The sequence below is a fragment of the Eurosta solidaginis genome, chromosome 3 (genome assembly GCF_040869045.1).
Source record: "Eurosta solidaginis isolate ZX-2024a chromosome 3, ASM4086904v1, whole genome shotgun sequence".
NCBI classification, from domain to species: Eukaryota; Metazoa; Arthropoda; class Insecta; order Diptera; family Tephritidae; genus Eurosta; species Eurosta solidaginis.
In genome coordinates, this window is record NC_090321.1 from 190,273,822 (window position 1) to 190,293,679 (window position 19,858).

Consider the following 19,858-nt stretch of genomic DNA (forward strand, 5'->3'; position numbering starts at 1 on the left):
GCCATTAGGGTGGGCCAGGGGTGACTCTAGAATGTGTTTGTACGATATGGATATCAAATTAAAGGTATTAATGAGGGTTTTAAAAGCGAGTGGCCCTTAGATGTATATGTGAAGGCGTTCTCGCGATATCGACCAAAATGTGGACCAGGTGATCCAGAAAATCATCTGTCGGGTACTGCTAATTTATTTATATATGCAATACCACTAACAGTATTCCTGCCAAGATTCCAAGGGCTGTTGATTTCGCCTTGTAGAACTTTTTCATTTTCTTCTACTTAATATGGTAGGTGTCACACCCATTTTACAAAGTTTTTTCCAAAGTTGTATTTTGCGTCAATAAACCAATCCAGTTACAATGTTTCATCCCTTTTTTCGGATTTGGTATAGAATTATGGAATTTTTTTCATTTTTCGTAATTTTCGTTATCGATAAAGTGGGCGTGGTTATGTTCGGATTTCGGCCATTTTTTATACCAAGATAAAGTGAGTTCAGATAAGTACGTGGGCTAAGTTTAGTAAAGATATATCGGTTTTTGCTCAAGTTATTGTGTTAACGGCCGAGCGGAAGGACAGACGGTGGACTGTGTATAAAAACTGGGCGTGGCTTCCACCGATTTCGTCCATTTTCACAGAGAACTGTTACCGTCAGAGAATCTATGCCCCTACCAAATTTGAGAAGGATTGGAAAATTTTTGTTCGACTTATGGCATTAAAAGTATTCTAGACAAACTAAATGAAAATGGGCGGAGCCACGCCCATTTTGAAATTTTCTTTTATTTTTGTATTTTGTTGCATCATGTCATTACTGGAGTTGAATTTTGACTTATTTTACTTATATACAGAAAAGTTATTAAATTTTTTGTTAAAATTTGAATTAAAAAATTTTTTTTTTTAAAAAGTGGGCGTGTTCTTCACCCAATTTTCATCATGATATCTTCAACGACTGCCAAATTACAGCTTGCAAAACTTTTAAACTACCTTCTTGTAAAAGTGGGCGGTGCCACGCCCATTTTCCAAAATCTTACTAATTTTCTATTCTGCGTCATAACGTCAACCCATCTACCAAGTTTCATCGCTTTAACCGCCTTTGGCAATGAATTATCGCATTTTTTCGGTTTTTCGAAATTTTCGATATCGAAAAAGTGGGCGTGGTTATAGTCCGATATCATTCATTTTATATAGCGATTTGAGATGAGTGCCCAGGAATCTACGTACCAAATTTCATCAAGATACCTCAAAATTTACTCAAGTTATCATGTTAACGGACAGACGGACGGACGGACGGACGGACATGGCTCAATCAAATTTTTTTTCGATACTGATGATTTTGATATATGGAAGTCTATATCTATCTCGATTCCTTTATACCTGTACAACCAACCGTTATCCAATCAAACTTAATATACTCCGTGAGCTCTGCTCAACTGAGTATTAAAGGTACTAGTAATGTTCTGATGCTGCAACCAGTTTAGCGCATTGTTGTTGTTGTAGCGATAACAACCCTCCCCGAAGGTTTTCGGAAGTGTCATCGATGTTGATGGTCCTTTTCCTCATGCAGATGCATTACGTTCCGGTAACAAGCACTATTAAGGTACAAGTCTGACCATCTCGGGAACAATATTATGACCAAATAAATGCAACCTTATAGGCCATCCTGCCCTCCCAGCCCATAGATCGACGAGGAACTTTGGGTTTCCAGAGCTTCAGCTTCTCCACGTGTAGGTGAGGTTGAAAATTGGTTTGGCTATAATTGGTTGGCTATAAATAGCACTAGCAACCCCCTGAACCAATTTAGTAACCTTGCAGTGAAAAGAACACCCTTTTTTCGAATGTTGAATGATGGGGAGACTGTTAAAATACTGCGCAGAGCACGCTTTCAAACCGCTCCTCTCAGGAGCTCGACCAAGCCTTCAACCAAGGACAATCTGGCTGCCCTGGCAATGGCTTAAGATCCAATAGTGGAAACAAAACTATGATGTATGTATATTTGCGGTGGGCTCAATCGATCGAACGATCAAGATACACAGATTTATATAAGTCATGATCATGACAAAATTAATACTCAGGTGTTCTTATCCCGTTGACGTTTTCCCTTATTCTGACAAGTTCGGCATGGACAATTTAGAGGGTTGTCATCGTACATATCTGCCTTTGAATTCTACAACGATCGAAGTAGATTTTACTATACGTTTAGAAATATAATAGCTATATATGAGCCGCTACCAGGATTTTTTAGATTTATGTATCATTTTGCAGAAAACTTATTTTCTTGAGGAAATTTTTATGAATAATGAAGCAATTAGAATATAATGCTTTTGTAATACTGGCAAATAGAGCTGCCGAAAAATGGCTAATAACATGACGGAACTATATAAGGTGGCAGCACGGTGACAGCTGATTTGTACTTTTTATACTCAGTTGAGCAGAGCTCACAGGGTATATTAACTTTGATTGGATAACGGTTGGTTGTACAGGTATAAAGGAATCGATATAGATATAGACTTCCATATATCAAAATCATCAGTATCGAAAAAAAATTTGATTGAGCGATGTCCGTCCGTCCGTCCGTCTGTCCGTTAACACGATAACTTGAGTAAATTTCAAGGTATCTTGATGAAATTTGGTATGTAGGTTCCTGGGCACTCACCTCAGATCGGTATTTAAAATGAACGATATCGGACTATAACCACGCCCACTTTTTCGATATCGGAAATTTCAAAAAACAGAAAAAATGCGATAATTCATTGCCAAAGACAGATAAGGCGATGGAACTTGGTAGGTCGGTTGAACTTATGACGCAGAATAGCAAATTAGTAAAATTTTGGACAATGGGCGTGGCACCGCCAACTTTTAAAAGAAGGTAATTTAAAAGTTTTGCAAGCTGTAACTTGGCAGTCGTTGAAGATATCATGAGAAAATTTGGCAGAAACGTTACTCCTTTTACTATATGTATGCTTAATAAAAATTAGCAAAATCGGAGGACAACCACGCCCACTTTAAAAAAAAATTTTTTAAAAGTCAAATTTTAGCAAAAAATTCAATATCTTTACAGTATATAAGTAAATTATATCAACATTCGACTCCAGTAATGATATTGTGCAATAAAATACAAAAATAAAAGAAAACTTCAAAATGGGAGTGGCTCCGCCCTTTTTCATTTAATTTGTCTAGGATACTTTTAATGCCATTAGTCGTTCAAAAATTTACCAATTCTTGTGAAATTTGGTAGGGGCTTAGATTCTAGGACGATAACTGTTTTCTGTGAAAAAGGGCGAAATCGGTTGAAGCCACGCTCAGTTTTTATACACAGTCGACCGTCTGTCCATCCGCTCGGCCGTTACTACGGTAACTTGAGCAAAAATCGATATACATGTCTTTACTAAACTAAGTTCACGTACTTACCTGTACTCACTTTGTATTGGTGTAAAAAATGGCCGACATCCGACTATGACCACGGCCACTTTTTCGATGTCGAAAGTTACGAAAAATCAAAAAAATGCCATATTTCTATACCAAATACGAAAAAGGGATGTAACATGGTAATTGGATTGGTTTATTGACGCAAAATATAGCTTTAGAAAAAAACTTTGCAAAATGGGTGTGACACCTACATTATAAAGTGGAAGAAAATGAAAAAGTTCTGCAGGGCGAAATCAAAAGCCCTTGGAATCTTGGCAGGAATACTGTTCGTGGTATTACATATATAAATAAATTAGCGGTACCCGACAGATGATGTTCTGGGTCACTCTGGTCCACATTTTGGTCAATATCTCGAAAACACCTTCATATATACAACTACCACCACTCCCTTATAAATTATTCATTAAGACCTTTCGTTTGATACCCATATCGTACAAACAAATTCTAGAGTCACCCCTGGTCCGCCTTTATGGCGATATCTCTAAAAGGCGTCCACCTATAGAACTAAGGCCCACGCCCTTTTAAAATATTCATTAACACCTTTCATTTGATACCCATATCGTACAAATAAATTCTAGAGTCACCCTGGTCCACCTTTATGGCGATATCTCAACAAGGCGTCCACCTATAGAACTAAGGCCCACGCCCTTTTAAAATACCCATTAACACCTTTCATTTGATACCCATATCGTACAAACAAATTCTACAGTCACCCTTGGTCCACCTTTATGGCGATATCTCGAAAAGGCGTCCACTTATTGAACTAAGTCCACGCTCTTTTAAAATACCCATTAACACTTTTCATTTGATGCCCATATCGTACAAACAAATTCTAGAGTCACCCCTGGTCCACATTTATGGAGATATCTCAACAAGGCTTCCACCTATAGAACTAAGGCCCACGCCCTTTTAAATTACTCATTAACACCTTTCATTTGATACCCATACCGTACAAACAAATTCTAGAGTCACCCTTGGTCCACCTTTATGGCGATATCTCGAAAAGGTGTCCACTTATTGAACTAAGTCCACGCTCTTTTAAAATACTCACTAACACCCTTCATTTGATACCCATATCGTACAAACAAATTCTAGATTCCGCCCTGGTCCATTTTTATGGCGATATCCCTAAATGGCGTCCACCCATAGATCTATGGCCTACTCCCTCTTAAAATACTCTTTAATACCTTCCATTTGATACACCTGTCATACAAACACATTCCAGGGTTACCCTAGGTTCTTTTTACAACATGGTGATTTTCCCTTATTTTGTCTCCATAGCTCTCAGCTTAGTATGTAATGTTCGGTTACACCCGAACTTAGCCTTCCTTACTTGTTTAATATGATTTGATACACCAACTTCCGGCGCAGTACGATTTTGACATTAGTCAATTGATTTGCAAAAACAAAGTACATGGAACTTTTATTTATGTTTGTAGCATTGTGAATCCATACAAATGCGAATGAATGATAAAAACGTTCACAATAGTAAACAGCCTCGATCACCTGTTCAATCGCTGTTCGATTACTTAAATCGTTTGTTCAATGGTGTTTATAAAACATTTTTGTTGACGACAGATATATTGCATTATTTACATATTTTAAAATGTTTGCTTAACTGGCTGCTCACATTTAATCTATTAACTAGATTTTAAAAATGAATATTAATATGTAGTCTGATTTTCTGTATACACATTTAAAATAAAAGCTGATTTGAAACACAAATGGTCAATTCATGGCAGTTCAATTTAATAACCGCAGGCAAAGTACAAACATTTCTTTCATTCTCTGGCCATTCGCGACAGCCTTTTTCCCTCTCAGCTATTATTTGACGGGTAGGCATGACAATGGAGGAATAGTAAAATTTTTCACTTGTATGAATTCACAATGGTTTTTAGGTATGACGCCCTGCTGCCACCCTGTATGGTTTCGCCATGACTAATAACATTTATACAATTTTTGATATGAACATTTGTTTTTTGTATTAATATTGGAAAAACATTCAGAATTGTACTACGATACGTTTCTGAATTTTATTTTCTTCCTCAGCTAACTTTTCGAATGCCGATTCTTAAACCCGAGTACACGTTCTTTTATACTGGTGTTAAGACTCTATGCACTCAGCTAGCAATATTTTTTTTTTTTTTTTTTGAATACCAATGAAAGCATACTTACCGTTCACCACTATCAGTACTTCATCGTTGTTTTTGTGCTGCATCTTTTTTTCTTGTTGTTGTTGCTCCAAACTATTTTGAGAATTCCTCGATTCCGCTGTTAGTTCATTCCTACGTCCAATACTCTCTACTCTAGTCAAATTAATAATATCAGAGACGAATTTCAACACATCAAAACCACTAACATTTAAATACTGCAAAAATGTGCCAACTTCCGGTGAAGCGACAATTTGCTGACGCAGCGCAATAAAATCATTTCCACTTAAATAGGCATAAGCGCGTTTCACCTCCGCATCATTGTTATAGTAATTGGTGGCAATCGATTTAACCTCCTCAGCCGGTATTAACGACACAAAATCGCTCATGTCAATCGATGGCACCGGCTGTGGTATAGAATGTGGCCCATCGGCTAGACGCAGCAACACGCCATGAAATAAAACGCCATCGGCTATAATTTCATCCGCCGCTGCAGCATTAACAGCATCAACATCGGTAGTTTTTATATTCACAGCGGCATTATCATTAGCATCCACAGCATGACTATCACTGTCAGAGTCAAAGGATTCCTGATGATATGAGCTACCCAATGCGGTCGAATCAACAGGATCACCAATAGCTGGTGCTGCAGCGGCAACAGAAACTAATGTGTCTTCACGAGCAGCAGCGGATGTTAATAATTCACTTTGTTGTTGTTGATAAGTACCATAGGGATGCGGTTCTTGCTGTTGTGTTTGCCTTCGTTTATTCTCTAACAATATCAAATCATCCATTATGTCCATCACTGACTCATTATCTGACTTAATGGTGCGCTCTTGTTGTTGTTGCTCTTGCTTTGTATACGTTTTTGTTGCTGTATCATTTTGACACAATTCATGAAAGTCCTGTCTGGTGCAACGTACAACTTCCTCAACGACAACTAATTCGGTGCCATCCGTAGTATAGCCATGTGAGGGTCGACTGTGACAACCATTTGGTAAAGTGATGAAAAGGAGATGAAGCAGAATGCATACGTTGATTGTCGACTGATGCTGCGCAATTTTAAACATTTTTGGTAAGAGTACTTTATTGTGTTATCTACAATAATAATCTCATTAACTGCGTTTTCTTTACAAAAAAGTAGGTATTATCTTTGAATGAATGTTATGCGCTTTTCACATAATCAGTAATGCACTCATATGTGCACTCATACCTTCTGGATTATCCGGTTATCTTTGTGAAAATTACGCTCATTAAAATATGCCAGTCCATATTCGCCGAAAGAAAAAAGCTAATAAAACCAACCGAATTACAAACCAATTTAACAAAAATTTCGTTCAAATCTTAACTATCGCAAATAGCTGCTGAATTAACTTCGAACCAATTGTTGATTCTGAATTGACCCTTCAATAGTCAAATCAAAACGAAAACGTTCATCATACGTAAGCTATTTCTCCGTTAACTTAACAATTATTATCACAATTGTGACTGCAGGATACTCCGAAAAAAGACTAACGTAAAATAAGGGAAACGTTTCATAAAAAAGTGTTCCTTAAACTGAAGGAAATTTCAACTTAATAAGTTTTTAATTAATTTGAGGGAACATTATATATTGTGACGAATATTAGCAACACTAAGGGATACTATCATCTCTAAGCCGACACTAAGCAGTCACTTGTATCTATATAAACAAATCAATCATTATGTCTACACATATGTACATACAAGAAGCGGAGAGATATGCACAAACACATGCATATATCTGAGATGCCCACAAAAGTATGCAATCATCGAAGTATCACTCACCTATACACGCGCATATGAGAAGCTATAAACGTGCATCTGTAGTTTATAGCTGGTGAGTTTATAGCTGGTAAACAAGTAGTAAGTTCGAGAAGGAGAAACGCCTAGAAGTCTGCCGACGAGAAAATCGAAGACTATAAAAGCAGCACCAGCTGAGGCATGGGCAATCAGTTTGTTTTAAATACGCTATTGGTTGCGAAGTATAAGCGTTATTGTGAAATATTTAAAGTAGTCTAATAAAGACCATTTTGCATTATTGAATATTGGAGTTATTTTATTCAACAGTTTAGCGATACGAACGTTAGCAGAAGGTTGCAAACAAGAGGAATTTCACTATATATATATATATATATATATATATATATATATTGATACCAATACCAGTATACAACTATATAACTTGATAATTAAGCAGCTATTAATGTGTGTTTAATATATGTGCGAATTAATTAATAAAACTTTTTTCATATGTTTATCAGCATTGCTGCAAAATTAAATATCTTTTATTAACTTCACAGATATTTTAGCGTATTTTTCTTCTTTTTTTTAAATAATTGTTTATGCTTTCCACTAGAAATTGAAACGTTTTCTGTACAAACACTCGCCTTCAAAAAAATTACCGATTTTTCGATTTAACCGCTATTCCCGGTTGATTCTGTTACCATACTGTTGTAAGTCCACAGCTTAAGAATTTTTCAATGCTCGTAGTCAATTTACACTGTTACACTAGCAGTCAATTATTTAGTTAAATTCAATTAAGCTTAATATAAACACAATACAATGAGTGAAAATGGTACAAATGCCTTCCGGTTGTGACTGCTTTGAACTCATATAGCACACATTAGGGTGGCCCGAAAATATGTTATACATGATGGTTTCAATCTCATCGCCTAAACTAGGGTAAGAATATAAATAATGTAAGAATTAACATTTCGGGCCTCATTCAATATTACGATATGAACGTTCGTTTCGCCTCAGAGACGAATCGTTCGAGTATTTGCATTATGTTAAACGATGGCAACTTATTATTTGACAATAGCTGTCGCCTTCCTGTTTGATGTAACGTAAGAAACGTTAAGGCTGAAATAAACTAAAGAGAATACTATTAAAAAAAAAAAAAACAAATGTAAGGCGCGATGACCTCCGAAGAGATTTTAGGCCGAGCTGCTCTTTTCGAATTTGCGTCGTGCTCCTTTTAATTTTTCCTACTTGTTTTATGCCGACTCCGAACGGCATCTGCAAGGCAGATGAGTTTTCAGTGAGAAGCTTTTCATAGCAGAAATACACTCAGAGTGTTTGCCAAATGCCAAGGTGCGACCCCGCATAGAAAAACTTTCTTCTAATTGAAAAAACTTGTTTTTAAAATTTTGATGTTGCCTTGTCCCGGGCTTGAACGCAGGATCTTCAGTGTGATAGGCGGTGCACGCCACCATCACACTACGGTGGCAGCCAGGTAATACCATTGCTAGACGAGATCGCTAAGAAATGATTCGTTCGTCTGAGCTATCGTTCGCAATACAGAATGACGCCCTTCATTTGAATTCTAAGAGTCACTCTAACTAAGCATACATGTATGTGACGTCTTTCTTCATATGTCTTTGGCTTATAAATTTCTATTTAAATTACATATGTGAAGGTCCATACCAAAATTAAATATTTACATATATCGGAAGTAGTTTCGAGAAAATTGGCAAAGTTTATTTGATCAAAGATACCAAACGAAAGTTGTTTTGTTTTATATGGAGTAAGTTTTCTTTATAAAAAACATAAAATGAAGACTTTTCTTGTACTTTAAACTAATATGCTAGCCGTTATAAGCTATTAAAAATGTTAATGTGTCATTTTGATATAAATGCCGAAAAAAAAATTGTTGCAAAAATTATGCAACCTCCAGATTAGCGGCTTTGATTGTTGGCTGGTTAATACTTTATAAAAAAAAAGAGTGTAAATTAATACTTTAATTCGAAACTTGTAAAAAATAGTCCTACATGATGGCTTCAAAACATCGTAATGAAGACTTGGTTGAATTTTTAAAATTCGAAATTTAAAATTTAGATAGAAATCTGCAAGTGGAAGAGATCTGCGTTAAGAAGGCAATTTTTTCACAATATGTAAACGGTGGGTTTTGGTGTGGACTTCCACATATGTACTTACAATTTAAGGTTGATTTATTAAGCATTTTTATCAAACAAGGCAACGCAATGCACCTACGTCCTCCTACGTATCCTTTATTTTAAGCGGAACAGACAACTATGTTGGGTGCTTTGTATCTTGCCAGGTTCTTGACTGGTTTGCCGATGCAATGTGCGCGGAATTGACAGGTAGAGTTGTAGAAGTCGATTGAAGTAGATCTTTTTAAACTGTTTGCAAATGCGATCATGAAAAAGTTTTGTCGTTATGATCACTTTTTCAACTCTTTTAAGTGTTTAGATAAGTTATCCCTTTCTTCTGATAAAGACAAGAATAGCCGGGATAATAAACCAAAGACAATAAAAACCCGCCTAAAGCTCTTGGTCTGAACCCCTCTCAAAATGCTCCACCTCGAAGGCCGCGAAAACAATAAAAACTCAACCTCAACTACACAATAAGAAAATTCAAGCTTCATTATGAAAGAAATATTTCTTCGTCAAAATTTTTTGGGAAAGCGAAAAACATTCTTTACATAGTCTTCATATAAATTTTTTTTTATGGAGGTTATCGATTTCTTGTAAAGGGATTGGCGGTTTTAATCGAAAAATCATCATTATTTGCAGTTTTTATCGAAAATTTATCGACGTATTATTGACAAGTATACAAATATTAATGGAAAAAAATGTTTGAAAACTTATCGGTTTGTTATTGAAAAATTACCGGTTTTTTATAGGCATTTTATCGATTTGCTTTTGAAAATTCATACATTTTTTTATAAATTATTTATTGATAATCAAAAATTAATAATATGTTATCGAAAAATTGTCGAGTTGTTATCGATTTGTGTTACCAATTTGCTTTAGGCTTGTTATCGGTTTGTTACCGACGACTCATCTCTTTGTCATGAAACAGTTAGCGATAAAATATAAATTCGATGACATATCATTCACCCGTCGATAACAAGCCCGTATTAAACCGATAGCTCAATAAAAACCGTAACTTGTCGATATCGATTGTTACCGATAGGAAGCCAACGACCCTATTTTTAAATAGCCCGAAATTTCTAGTAAAACTAAACCAAAACAGGTTTAGCTATGTTTCTGGTAAAAATGAATCTGTTTTGTTTATGCTTACACACAGAACTTAACGTTTAGTTTGTACGCACGCCTTTTTTATTCGAAAGGTTGGTTCGCCGACACCAAGTTTTCGTCCATCATGAAGCTTCGGTAAGTCTGTGTTTAATCAAACTAAAACGACAATATTATTTTGATTGCTGTAGTAAGTAAGTTCAGTGTTTTTATTACTTTGATTGGATAACGGTTGGTTGTACAGGTATAAAGGAATCGAGATAGTATAGACTTCCATATATCAAATCATCAGCGTCGAAAAAAAATTTTATTGAGTCATGTCCGTCCGTCCGTCCGTCTGTCCGTTAACATGATAACTTGAGTAAATATTGATATATCTTCACCAAATATGGTACACGCGCTTATCTGGACCCATAACAGATTGGTATTGAAAATAAGCGAAATCGGATTATAACCAAGCCCACTTTTTATATATATAACATTTTGGAAAACACAAAAAACCTGATAATTTAGTAAATAATACATCAAAAATGTTGAAATTTGACGTGTGGACTGATATTGAGACTTGATAAAAATTAAAAAAACAAATGTTTAATATGGACGTGGCACCGCCCAGTTGTGATAAAATCAGTTTTACAAATATTATTAATCATAAATCAAAAATAGTTAAACCTATCGTAACATAATTCGGCAGAGAGGTTGCCTTTACTATAACGAATGCTTTGAAAAAAAAATTAACGAAATCGGATAAGGACAACGCCCACTTTTATATAAAAGATTTTTAAAAGGGTCGTGGACGAATAAAATAAGTTATATCTTCGCAAAAATGAGCTTTATATCAATGGTATATCATTTTTTTTCTAAGCGGGGTCGCCCCTCGGCAGTGTCTGGCAAGCGCTCCGATTGTATTTCTGCCATGAAAAGCTCTCAGTGAAAACTCATCTGCCTTGCAGATGCCGTTCGGAGTCGGCATAAAACATGTAGGTCCCGTCCGGCCAATTTGTAGGGAAAAATCAAGAGGAGCACGACGCAAATTGGAAGAGAAGCTCGGCCTTAGATCCCTTCGGAGATTATCGCGCCTTACATTTATTTTTTTTTGTATCATTTTCCAAGTGGATTTAAAACTATAAGTAGGAAAACCTTCAAATATAAAGAAAATGAGTGTGGCACCACCCCTTTTATGACTAAGCAATTTTCTATGTTTCGGGAGCCATAACTCGAAGAAAAATTAACGGATCGTAATAAAATTGGCTTCACAAATTTTCCCTATATTAGAAAATATTTCTAGTAAAAATGGACGGGATGAGTTAAAGACAACGCCAACTTAGATATAAAACAAATTTAAAGGGGTCGTGGACTAGAATAATAAGCTCTAACTTAGCAAAAAATAGTTTTGAATCAATGATATTTCACTTATCAAGTTTTATTGTAAGAGGAAATGGGGAAACATTTTTTTTAAAAGGGCGGTGCCACATGTTATTTAGAAAAGTAATTTATCTAAAATGAAATGTGCATTTGACGCTCACGCTGAGTATACAATGTTGGGTTACACCCGAACTTAGACACCTTTACTTGTTATTTTCTATTTTTGAGCTGTGATAGAGTATTTTTATACTCAGCTGAGCAGAGCTCACAGAGTATATTCAGGCCTGTTCTGAATTCCGACTCGTTTTGAAAAGTAAAACGAGGCTGATTCCGAGTCGATTTCTTTTTGGTGTTCTCAATTCCGATTGAAACAAATCGATTCGAAGTCGATTTCGAATCGTTTTCTTTTCGAGTCGATAATCAAGCGAAACAGCTGTTTTTGTTTATTTTGGTTTTAGTTAAATTAAAATTGTGCAAAAATTTGAACAAAGTGCCAGAACCATGGTTTTCGGAAATGCAGAGGCAAGAAGACATGAAATTGTGCATAAAAATCGCAAAAAGCGATCAATCGAAATTGAGAACACGTCGGTTTCCTTTCGACCAGAATCGCTTTGTTTAGCTTGGAAAATTTTTGATAGGAATTTTCACATTAAGAGTTTTTATACTAAATAAACAAATAGTCCAGCAAAATAAAATTAATAATTTAATAAAACTTATTTGTGGGAAAAATAATGTAATTATCTGTGCTTAATAGGCTAGTTACTTTCCATTCCGACTGATCAGAGGCAAAACTTTTCAAATCGACCAAGTCTGGTCGGAATCGATATTCAGAACACCAATCCATTTCGATTCCGAATAAATTGGTAGGAATCGAAAACCAGAACAGGCCCGATTGATTTTTTTCGCATAACGGTGCCACGTAACGGCATAAACTAATCGAGATATCCGTCCGTCCGTCTGCCCTTAAACATGATAACTTGAGTAAATTTTGAGGTATCGTAATGAAATTTGGTATGTAAGTTTCTGGGCACTCATCTCAGATCGCTATTTAAAATGATCGAAATCGGACTATAACCACGTCCACTTTTTCGGACGATATAGCGGCATATAGGCATCTCCCTTTCGTGCTGTCGAAGGCGGCTTTAAAATCGACGAAGAAGTGATGTGTGCTGATTTTTTTTCGCGGGTTTTTTCCAAGATTTGGCGCATTATGAAAATCTGGTCGATGGTAGATTTACTAGTTTTGGAGCCGCACTGATTAGCTCCAATCAGCCGGTTCACGGTAGGCTTCAATCTTTCGCACAATACACTTGACAGGACCTTATATGCGATATTAAGAAGGCTGATTCCGCGATAGTTGGTGCAGTTTGCAGTATCCCCCTTCTTGTGGACTGGGAAAAGAACACTTAGATTCCAATCGTTGGACATGCATTCGTCCGCCCATATTTTCGAAGCAGCTGATTCATGCGCCTTACCAACTCCTTGCCTCCGTATTTGAATAGCTTTAAAAGTTTTGCAAGCTGTATTTTGGCAGCTGAGTATGTTATGTTCGGTTACATCCGAACTTAGCCTTCCTTACTTATTGTTTTTTTTTTTTTATAATATTGATGAAGGTCTCACTTTAACAGTGGCATTGACATATTTCTTTACGGAAGTACACTAATGTCTTGGACTTGGTTGATTTAGGTTATAGCACAATGACTCTGCTGCCAAACTGGTCATGTGACAATCGATCTTTTGCGGCCCTAGATATGTATTCGTGTCTCCGCTTTGTTGAGGTGTTATTAGAAAGTTGGGATTGGTTGAATATATTAAGTGGAGTTTTACGAAGGGCAGATATTATATCGGGCGACTAGATCAACACAGTGATTCGCTCAAAAAATTAAAATATTTAGGAAAAGCAAAAATCTGATTGACTTCTCTTTATGCTCCCATGAAATAGTTAGATCTTACCAAGCCTTCTCTGATTAATCAATGGAACTAATATTTAGATAATAAATAAGGAAATTCGATAGTATGCATAGCTTTAAAATTTTTGATTTCTTATATAGCTTACTATTGATCTAGGTATGCGGTATATGAGAAAAGTTTCCTCTCTCTCTCTTCACAACCATTACGGTACATAAAATATGAGAAAGTGCTTATTATTAAGCTTCAGATAAACATCGATACCCACAATTTGGTACTAAAATACATTTAACATAAAGCTTCTTAGGCCCAATTGTAGTAGAACTTCTTAACTCTTTTTAAGCTTGTCCAACTTGAATGAGTTTTGTCATTTGTAACAAGTTAACTCTGAGTTAAAAGGAAAATTTTGTGTTCTGAGGGCCTTAGAAAGCTAGAAGGTTTTAAATTTTTATGTTGTGATTCCATGTTTTAATATTTATTTAATAAAAATTTAAGATTTAAATTTTTAAGTCATAACTTTTCCTTTTAATAAATAAGAATATAATAATGTTAATTTCAAATTTTTACTATAAAAAAAAAAAAAAATTAATTGTATTTGCCGATGACTAAATTAATATTCAAACATTTCAAATAGACCATTTTGTTGTTACACTTCAATATATACAAATGTATTTACATATGCATGCATATGTATGTATGTCAAACAAAATTGCAATGTTCAGTCAAGTGAATGCACTGTCTAACTAAAGATATGTTTGTGTATGCGTATGAGCATAAATAATTCCACAAATAAATTACTTTGCAAATGCTTTTCGTAAAATTAAAATTTATGAAATTTAAAAAACTATTTTATAAATTTTGTGTTTGGTTCAAATGTTGATATACGCACGTAATTGTTTATCAAATAAAGCATTCATGACCTTTTGCATGCATATTGATTTATGATTATTTATGCATACATATATACGTATGTATGTATGTACGTGTAGAATCCATGCAAAAAATCGTGCGATTAATACGTAAAGAGATTGGTCTCCGATTGTTCTCTTTTGTCAACATTTAGGCATAATTGATCCTCTATAGTCCCTTTCGGGTACAGTTGGGATTAGTCAATTTGAAATCTATGTAGCCCATTTTAAGAAATATTAAAAAAACGGAAACGAGAAAATGAGAAAAATAAAAAAATAACAGTTGATGGAATCGAATTATTTAAGAAAAATGCGGAGTCTTATACCGAACATAAATTACTATGACTTAACGACTACGCCGGAGTTAGGTTTGAATTTTCGGATAATATTTTGTATTCCTTTTTAAAAAGCGGGCGAACTTACATCAAAAAGATTTGGTGGCTTGGGAAACTCTTCGATTCTGTTCCTGCCATGAAAAATTCTACTGAGCTATTTGAGTCCTTATTGAACTCAAAAGCTAGTAGTCTTCATTCGTTCCCATATGGGTACAAAGGAGATTGGTCCTGTCGATCCATTTCGGATATAAATGGGTACAATTAGTCTCTTCATAGGACATGTTCAAACAATAGGGAACAGTTAAACTCATACAAAGAGATCTAAACTGACATTGGTCGCATACTCCTTTGCGACTAATCCCCTATTCATCCTAGACTAATCGCATTTTTTGCAGGGATATATTTTGTTTTGCACCAGAAGTCGGCAAATATTAAAATGTTGATGTATTGGATGGAATGAGAGCTTCCCTGCAGAAAATTAGAGTTAAAATTGCTACATGCATATGGTAATTTTACATGTAGATGCACATGAAACGGCTTAAGTTGGCAAATGGCGCGAGAATAGCGACAATCACTCGCCTAAAAAATAATATGTCCGAAACTCATAGAGGTGCCACAACCAATTTTAAAAAATTTGTGGCTGACTTAAAAAATTAAAAAAAAAAAACAAAGATATATTGAGGATAACGTTTTTACTATTTCTATAAGCCACTTTAAACATATTATAGTAATTTCTTGCAGGGCAGAAACTTAGTTAATTAAGTTTGTTCTTTGGTTCAGAAAATAAGCGAGTCCAGAATGAAATTGCTACAACTATTGTGAAAATAATTAGAAAAAACCCCACATCGATTTATATGAAAGTAATTACCTATAACATTTCCAAACAGGTAAAAACCCAAACCTTTTTCGCCGTTTAGTTTATTTTGGAAGGCTGACTTACCATTTACTTTTCCCTATCATTATCAGCCCAATTCTAAATATCCCCACGGAATTTCGTTTTCGCGGATTTTTTTATTCTCGCCGAAAAATTTCTTCCTAGGAAGAACAATAATTGGGGAATAGGAATTTCGAATAGATGCTTTGCCAATTGAAATTTTGTTGTGCATTTCTATTTTTGTTTAAGAAATTGAAAAGTGTAACTGCAGTTGGGAATTTGTTTAAAATTGAAAAATAAAATATGAACAATTCATAGCATTGCACTTCATTTGGTATTGACTGAAATTATTAATGAATTGCTACCACAGCAACATCATCAGAGGATCATAAGAAGAAGACTGCGCGATAACACAAGTCCGCTGGAGTTGCCTGCTTTAATTTAGCAAAGCAATTGCCTAGCGGCCAAGCCGAGTTGAATTCATCTTTCGACATACGCCAAACCCCATTTAAGCCTTCTTAAAAAATCCTTGCGCAATACCTGTATGGCTGGATGAAATTTACTAAGAGCTCTTCTGTTGCTTATTTCTATACTTTTCGACTTAATATTAAGAGTATTGTGGTAGAGTACTAATGTAATTTAGCACAGATTTGTACTATTTACTGTTTTTTTGTAAAAGAAACAAGTTACCATATTTATTTAATTAGCGTGACTTGCTCATATTGCTTTATACAATGGTTTTTGTTGATGATTCTCTAATATCAATAAGAAACAAGTTACTCAAACTATTTTGTTGTATTCCCTTTAATTTAACAAGAGAAAAACTCTTAAAAAAGGCAGAGAACTTCCCTTTCAATCACATTCATAATACCTACTTTTCTCCAATAACCGGTTTTCCCTTTTTCGAACACTGTTCAGAATATGAGCTAAGGGAGAAATGAAAAAACTTAAAAGAAATTTTTATTTAGAATACGAGGTATGGGAGAAGAGAAAAACTCGCAAAAATTTTTTGTTTAGAATTGGGCTGTTTCTCGCAGGGATTCTTAACATTTGCCGTAGCATTGTTTATTCGTTGCTGTCTAGCTAACGACCAATCGATGGAGAGTAAGAATACATGTGAAGCAAGTCTAGCTAAAATTTAGCTCGTAATATTGACGTCGATCGCAATATTGACCAATGCTGTCCATATGTATATTAGGAGTACATCTTTATATATAAAAATCACGTGTCACTATGTTTTTCCGCGATTTACTCCTAAACTACCGAACCGATTTTGAATTTATTTTGCCCCCCGTATGTAGTTTGATCTAACTTGAAATATAGGGTAGGATATATCTCAGTTTATATTCGCAATATTATTTTATTGCAATTTTTTTTATGTTTATACGTAATAATAAAATGCTACGTATACGCAGCGGCATCCATATTTTCAGGTGGTGCGGATATTCTTCCATGTAATAAATATTATAGCGAACAATATCAAGTATAGCACATCACCAGGCCCCTTAGGGGTCAGAATATACCTGCGGTAGGTATGCCTTTCGTAAGAGGCGACTCAAATACCACATTCAAGGGGCTGTATAGCGCAACCCTTCAGGTTGCCAGCGCAATATTTAGCTTCTCCAAACCCAATTGTCAACCTCACATATCCGCGGCGAATCCCGTTTCACTAACACAGAGGTTCTGGCGACCTCAAGCTACTCATGGAACTTGAGGGTGGGGAGGGAGGGTTGGCCTGAAGGTTTAATGTGGCCACATAAATCGTTCCCGAGATGGTCGGGCTAGCCCCTTAATGGTGCTGTGCTGCCGGAGCGTACCGGATCTGTATCCGGCAAAGGACCATCACTTCTATAGCACTCCCCAAGGCCTTCGGGGAACAACCTTATCGCTACAACAACAACAACAACAACCAGGCCCACCAAGAGAGGGGGCGGGGATTACTCGGGGTTTCTGAGGGAGCCCGCGATTTAGAAGTACTAAGACATTTTTTTAAATTCGGGAGAGTCTTTAGTTGTTCCATGTGCAATTTTTAAGCCGAATTTCAAAAGCAATTAATATCTACATTTCGTTTTAATATTATAGTGAAGTGTGAAAAATAAAAATCTATATATATAAAAGGAAAGGCTAAATGTATGTTAGTTGGTCGCCGGTGTTTGAAGAGATGCGTCAGTCGATTTTATTCAAGCATGGACCAGGGTACCCCTAGAATGTGTTTATAGAATATGGATAACAAATGAAAGCAGTTGATGAGTGCTTTAGTTGAGGGTAATTTTCATACCCTTGGGTGACTAGGGTCCCCAGATATAGGCCAAAACGTGGACCCCGATACCCCTAGAATGTGTGGGATATCAAATGAAGGCTGTTGCTGAGAGCTCTAAAATAATTTTCATTGTGATATTCGATTTAGTCGCATCAACCTGGTAAAACTGATAAATATGCATGCGAAGCCGAAATAGACACATGAATTAGTAATACATACATACCTATTTACATACGTCCTATTCGATTTGCCTGAAATTTGGTATATAAGTTTGCCTATGTTAGTGTTTACGATCCTTTTTTCCGACCAGAGACGGGCTGGGACTGAGATTAGGACTAGGACTGGAACTGAGACTCGGAGTGGGACTGGGATTGGGACTGGAACAAAAGAGATAGACTGAGAAAGAGATAGAATGAGACGAAGATGGAGATAGATGAAGCGAAAAAGACGGAGGAAGGAGTGAATAAAAGGATCGGGAAAAAGTGAAGAGGGGGAGGGCAGAGTTAGACGGAAAAATCTTTTTAAAATGTATGCGGGTAGGCCAAATTTAGGGCAGAACAACATCTGCCGGGTCTGCTAGTATTTTATAAAAAAAAAATATGTATTAGGGGGTATATGTTATGCAAGAAAAATCTTGGGATAAACCATTATTTTACTGAGTAGAATTGGCAAAATTGCAAAAAAAATTAATATGTCTACTCTGTGAACTCTGCTCAGCTGAATATAAAAATAATAAACGATTTTATCTTGTTGCTTGCTAATAGGCGAATGAAGAACGCAAAATGATGCATCAAATGATGTGCGCGGTCATCGCGCTCTCACTAACACATCTGCATTTTCATTTTGCCGATGTCTGAGCTAAATTGAGCCATGGTGCGCAGATCGCTGCTTAACACTCACGGCAAAATATATTATTTCAAGGACTTTTTGCAGTTTTGAATATATAATAAAATCAATATAAACTTAAGTTCAAGATCTTAAACGAAATTTGCGAAAATTCGAATTCGAAACACAAATCCCCAGTAAAATTTTAAAGTTGTTACTAAGAATCGTCGATTTTTTTCAAAGTATGCAGTTTTGTAGATAGTGGAACTTTAGTACACCAAAACTTACTTATTTAGTCCCCTAAAAAAATTGCATGGTTTTGGCAATTTTTTGCTCGGCTGCGTTGATCATTTCCTTTCTTATAGAAAAATTACTTTAAAAACTTTGTATAGAAGAAAATGTGCTCAACTTGGCTGAGAAAAAATTAATTGCCAAAAATTAGGTTTTTTTTTGTTTTTTTTTTTTGATCAAGACAAACGCTTTATAATACTAAACTCAATGATTTACAAAACTGCATAGTCACAAAACTTTTAAATATTCTATTCACGAATTTTACGTACAATCTTGACTTTGAGTGGATTATATATTTTTATATTTTCGCCAATCAACCAGAACATGAATGTGCAATTTTTTCCGATTTTGTGTTATAGGCCTCGTTATATTACCCTTTAGATTCTCTAGGTTCTACTTAAATCCAGAGCTTCCTACGCACATGGAAACCCGAATAATTTCATGAATGTACAATTCAGTCACACAAAGTTGACTGGCAACAAGGTAATGATTTTCCTGTTTG

General features: G+C 35.6%; 1 protein-coding gene across 11 annotated transcripts in view; it reads right to left on the reverse strand.

The window, feature by feature from the left end:
- LOC137244800 (uncharacterized) overlaps positions 1 to 8,044 on the reverse strand; it is a 36,744-nt gene extending 28,700 nt beyond the window's left edge. Inside the window, exons 1-3 of one of the 11 annotated variants that reach the window (XM_067774333.1) lie at positions 7,832 to 8,024; positions 6,783 to 6,860; positions 5,595 to 6,667 (exon numbers count right to left, since the gene is read on the reverse strand). In XM_067774333.1, the coding sequence (XP_067630434.1) occupies positions 5,595 to 6,639 (1,045 nt within the window). In that variant the 5' untranslated portion in view covers positions 6,640 to 6,667; positions 6,783 to 6,860; positions 7,832 to 8,024. Of the gene's footprint in view, positions 1 to 5,594; positions 6,861 to 7,753 lie in introns of all 11 variants that reach the window. The other 10 variants (XM_067774335.1, XM_067774337.1, XM_067774336.1 and 7 more) reach the window with 10 other exon arrangements.
- Positions 8,045 to 19,858: the final 11,814 nt, after the last annotated feature.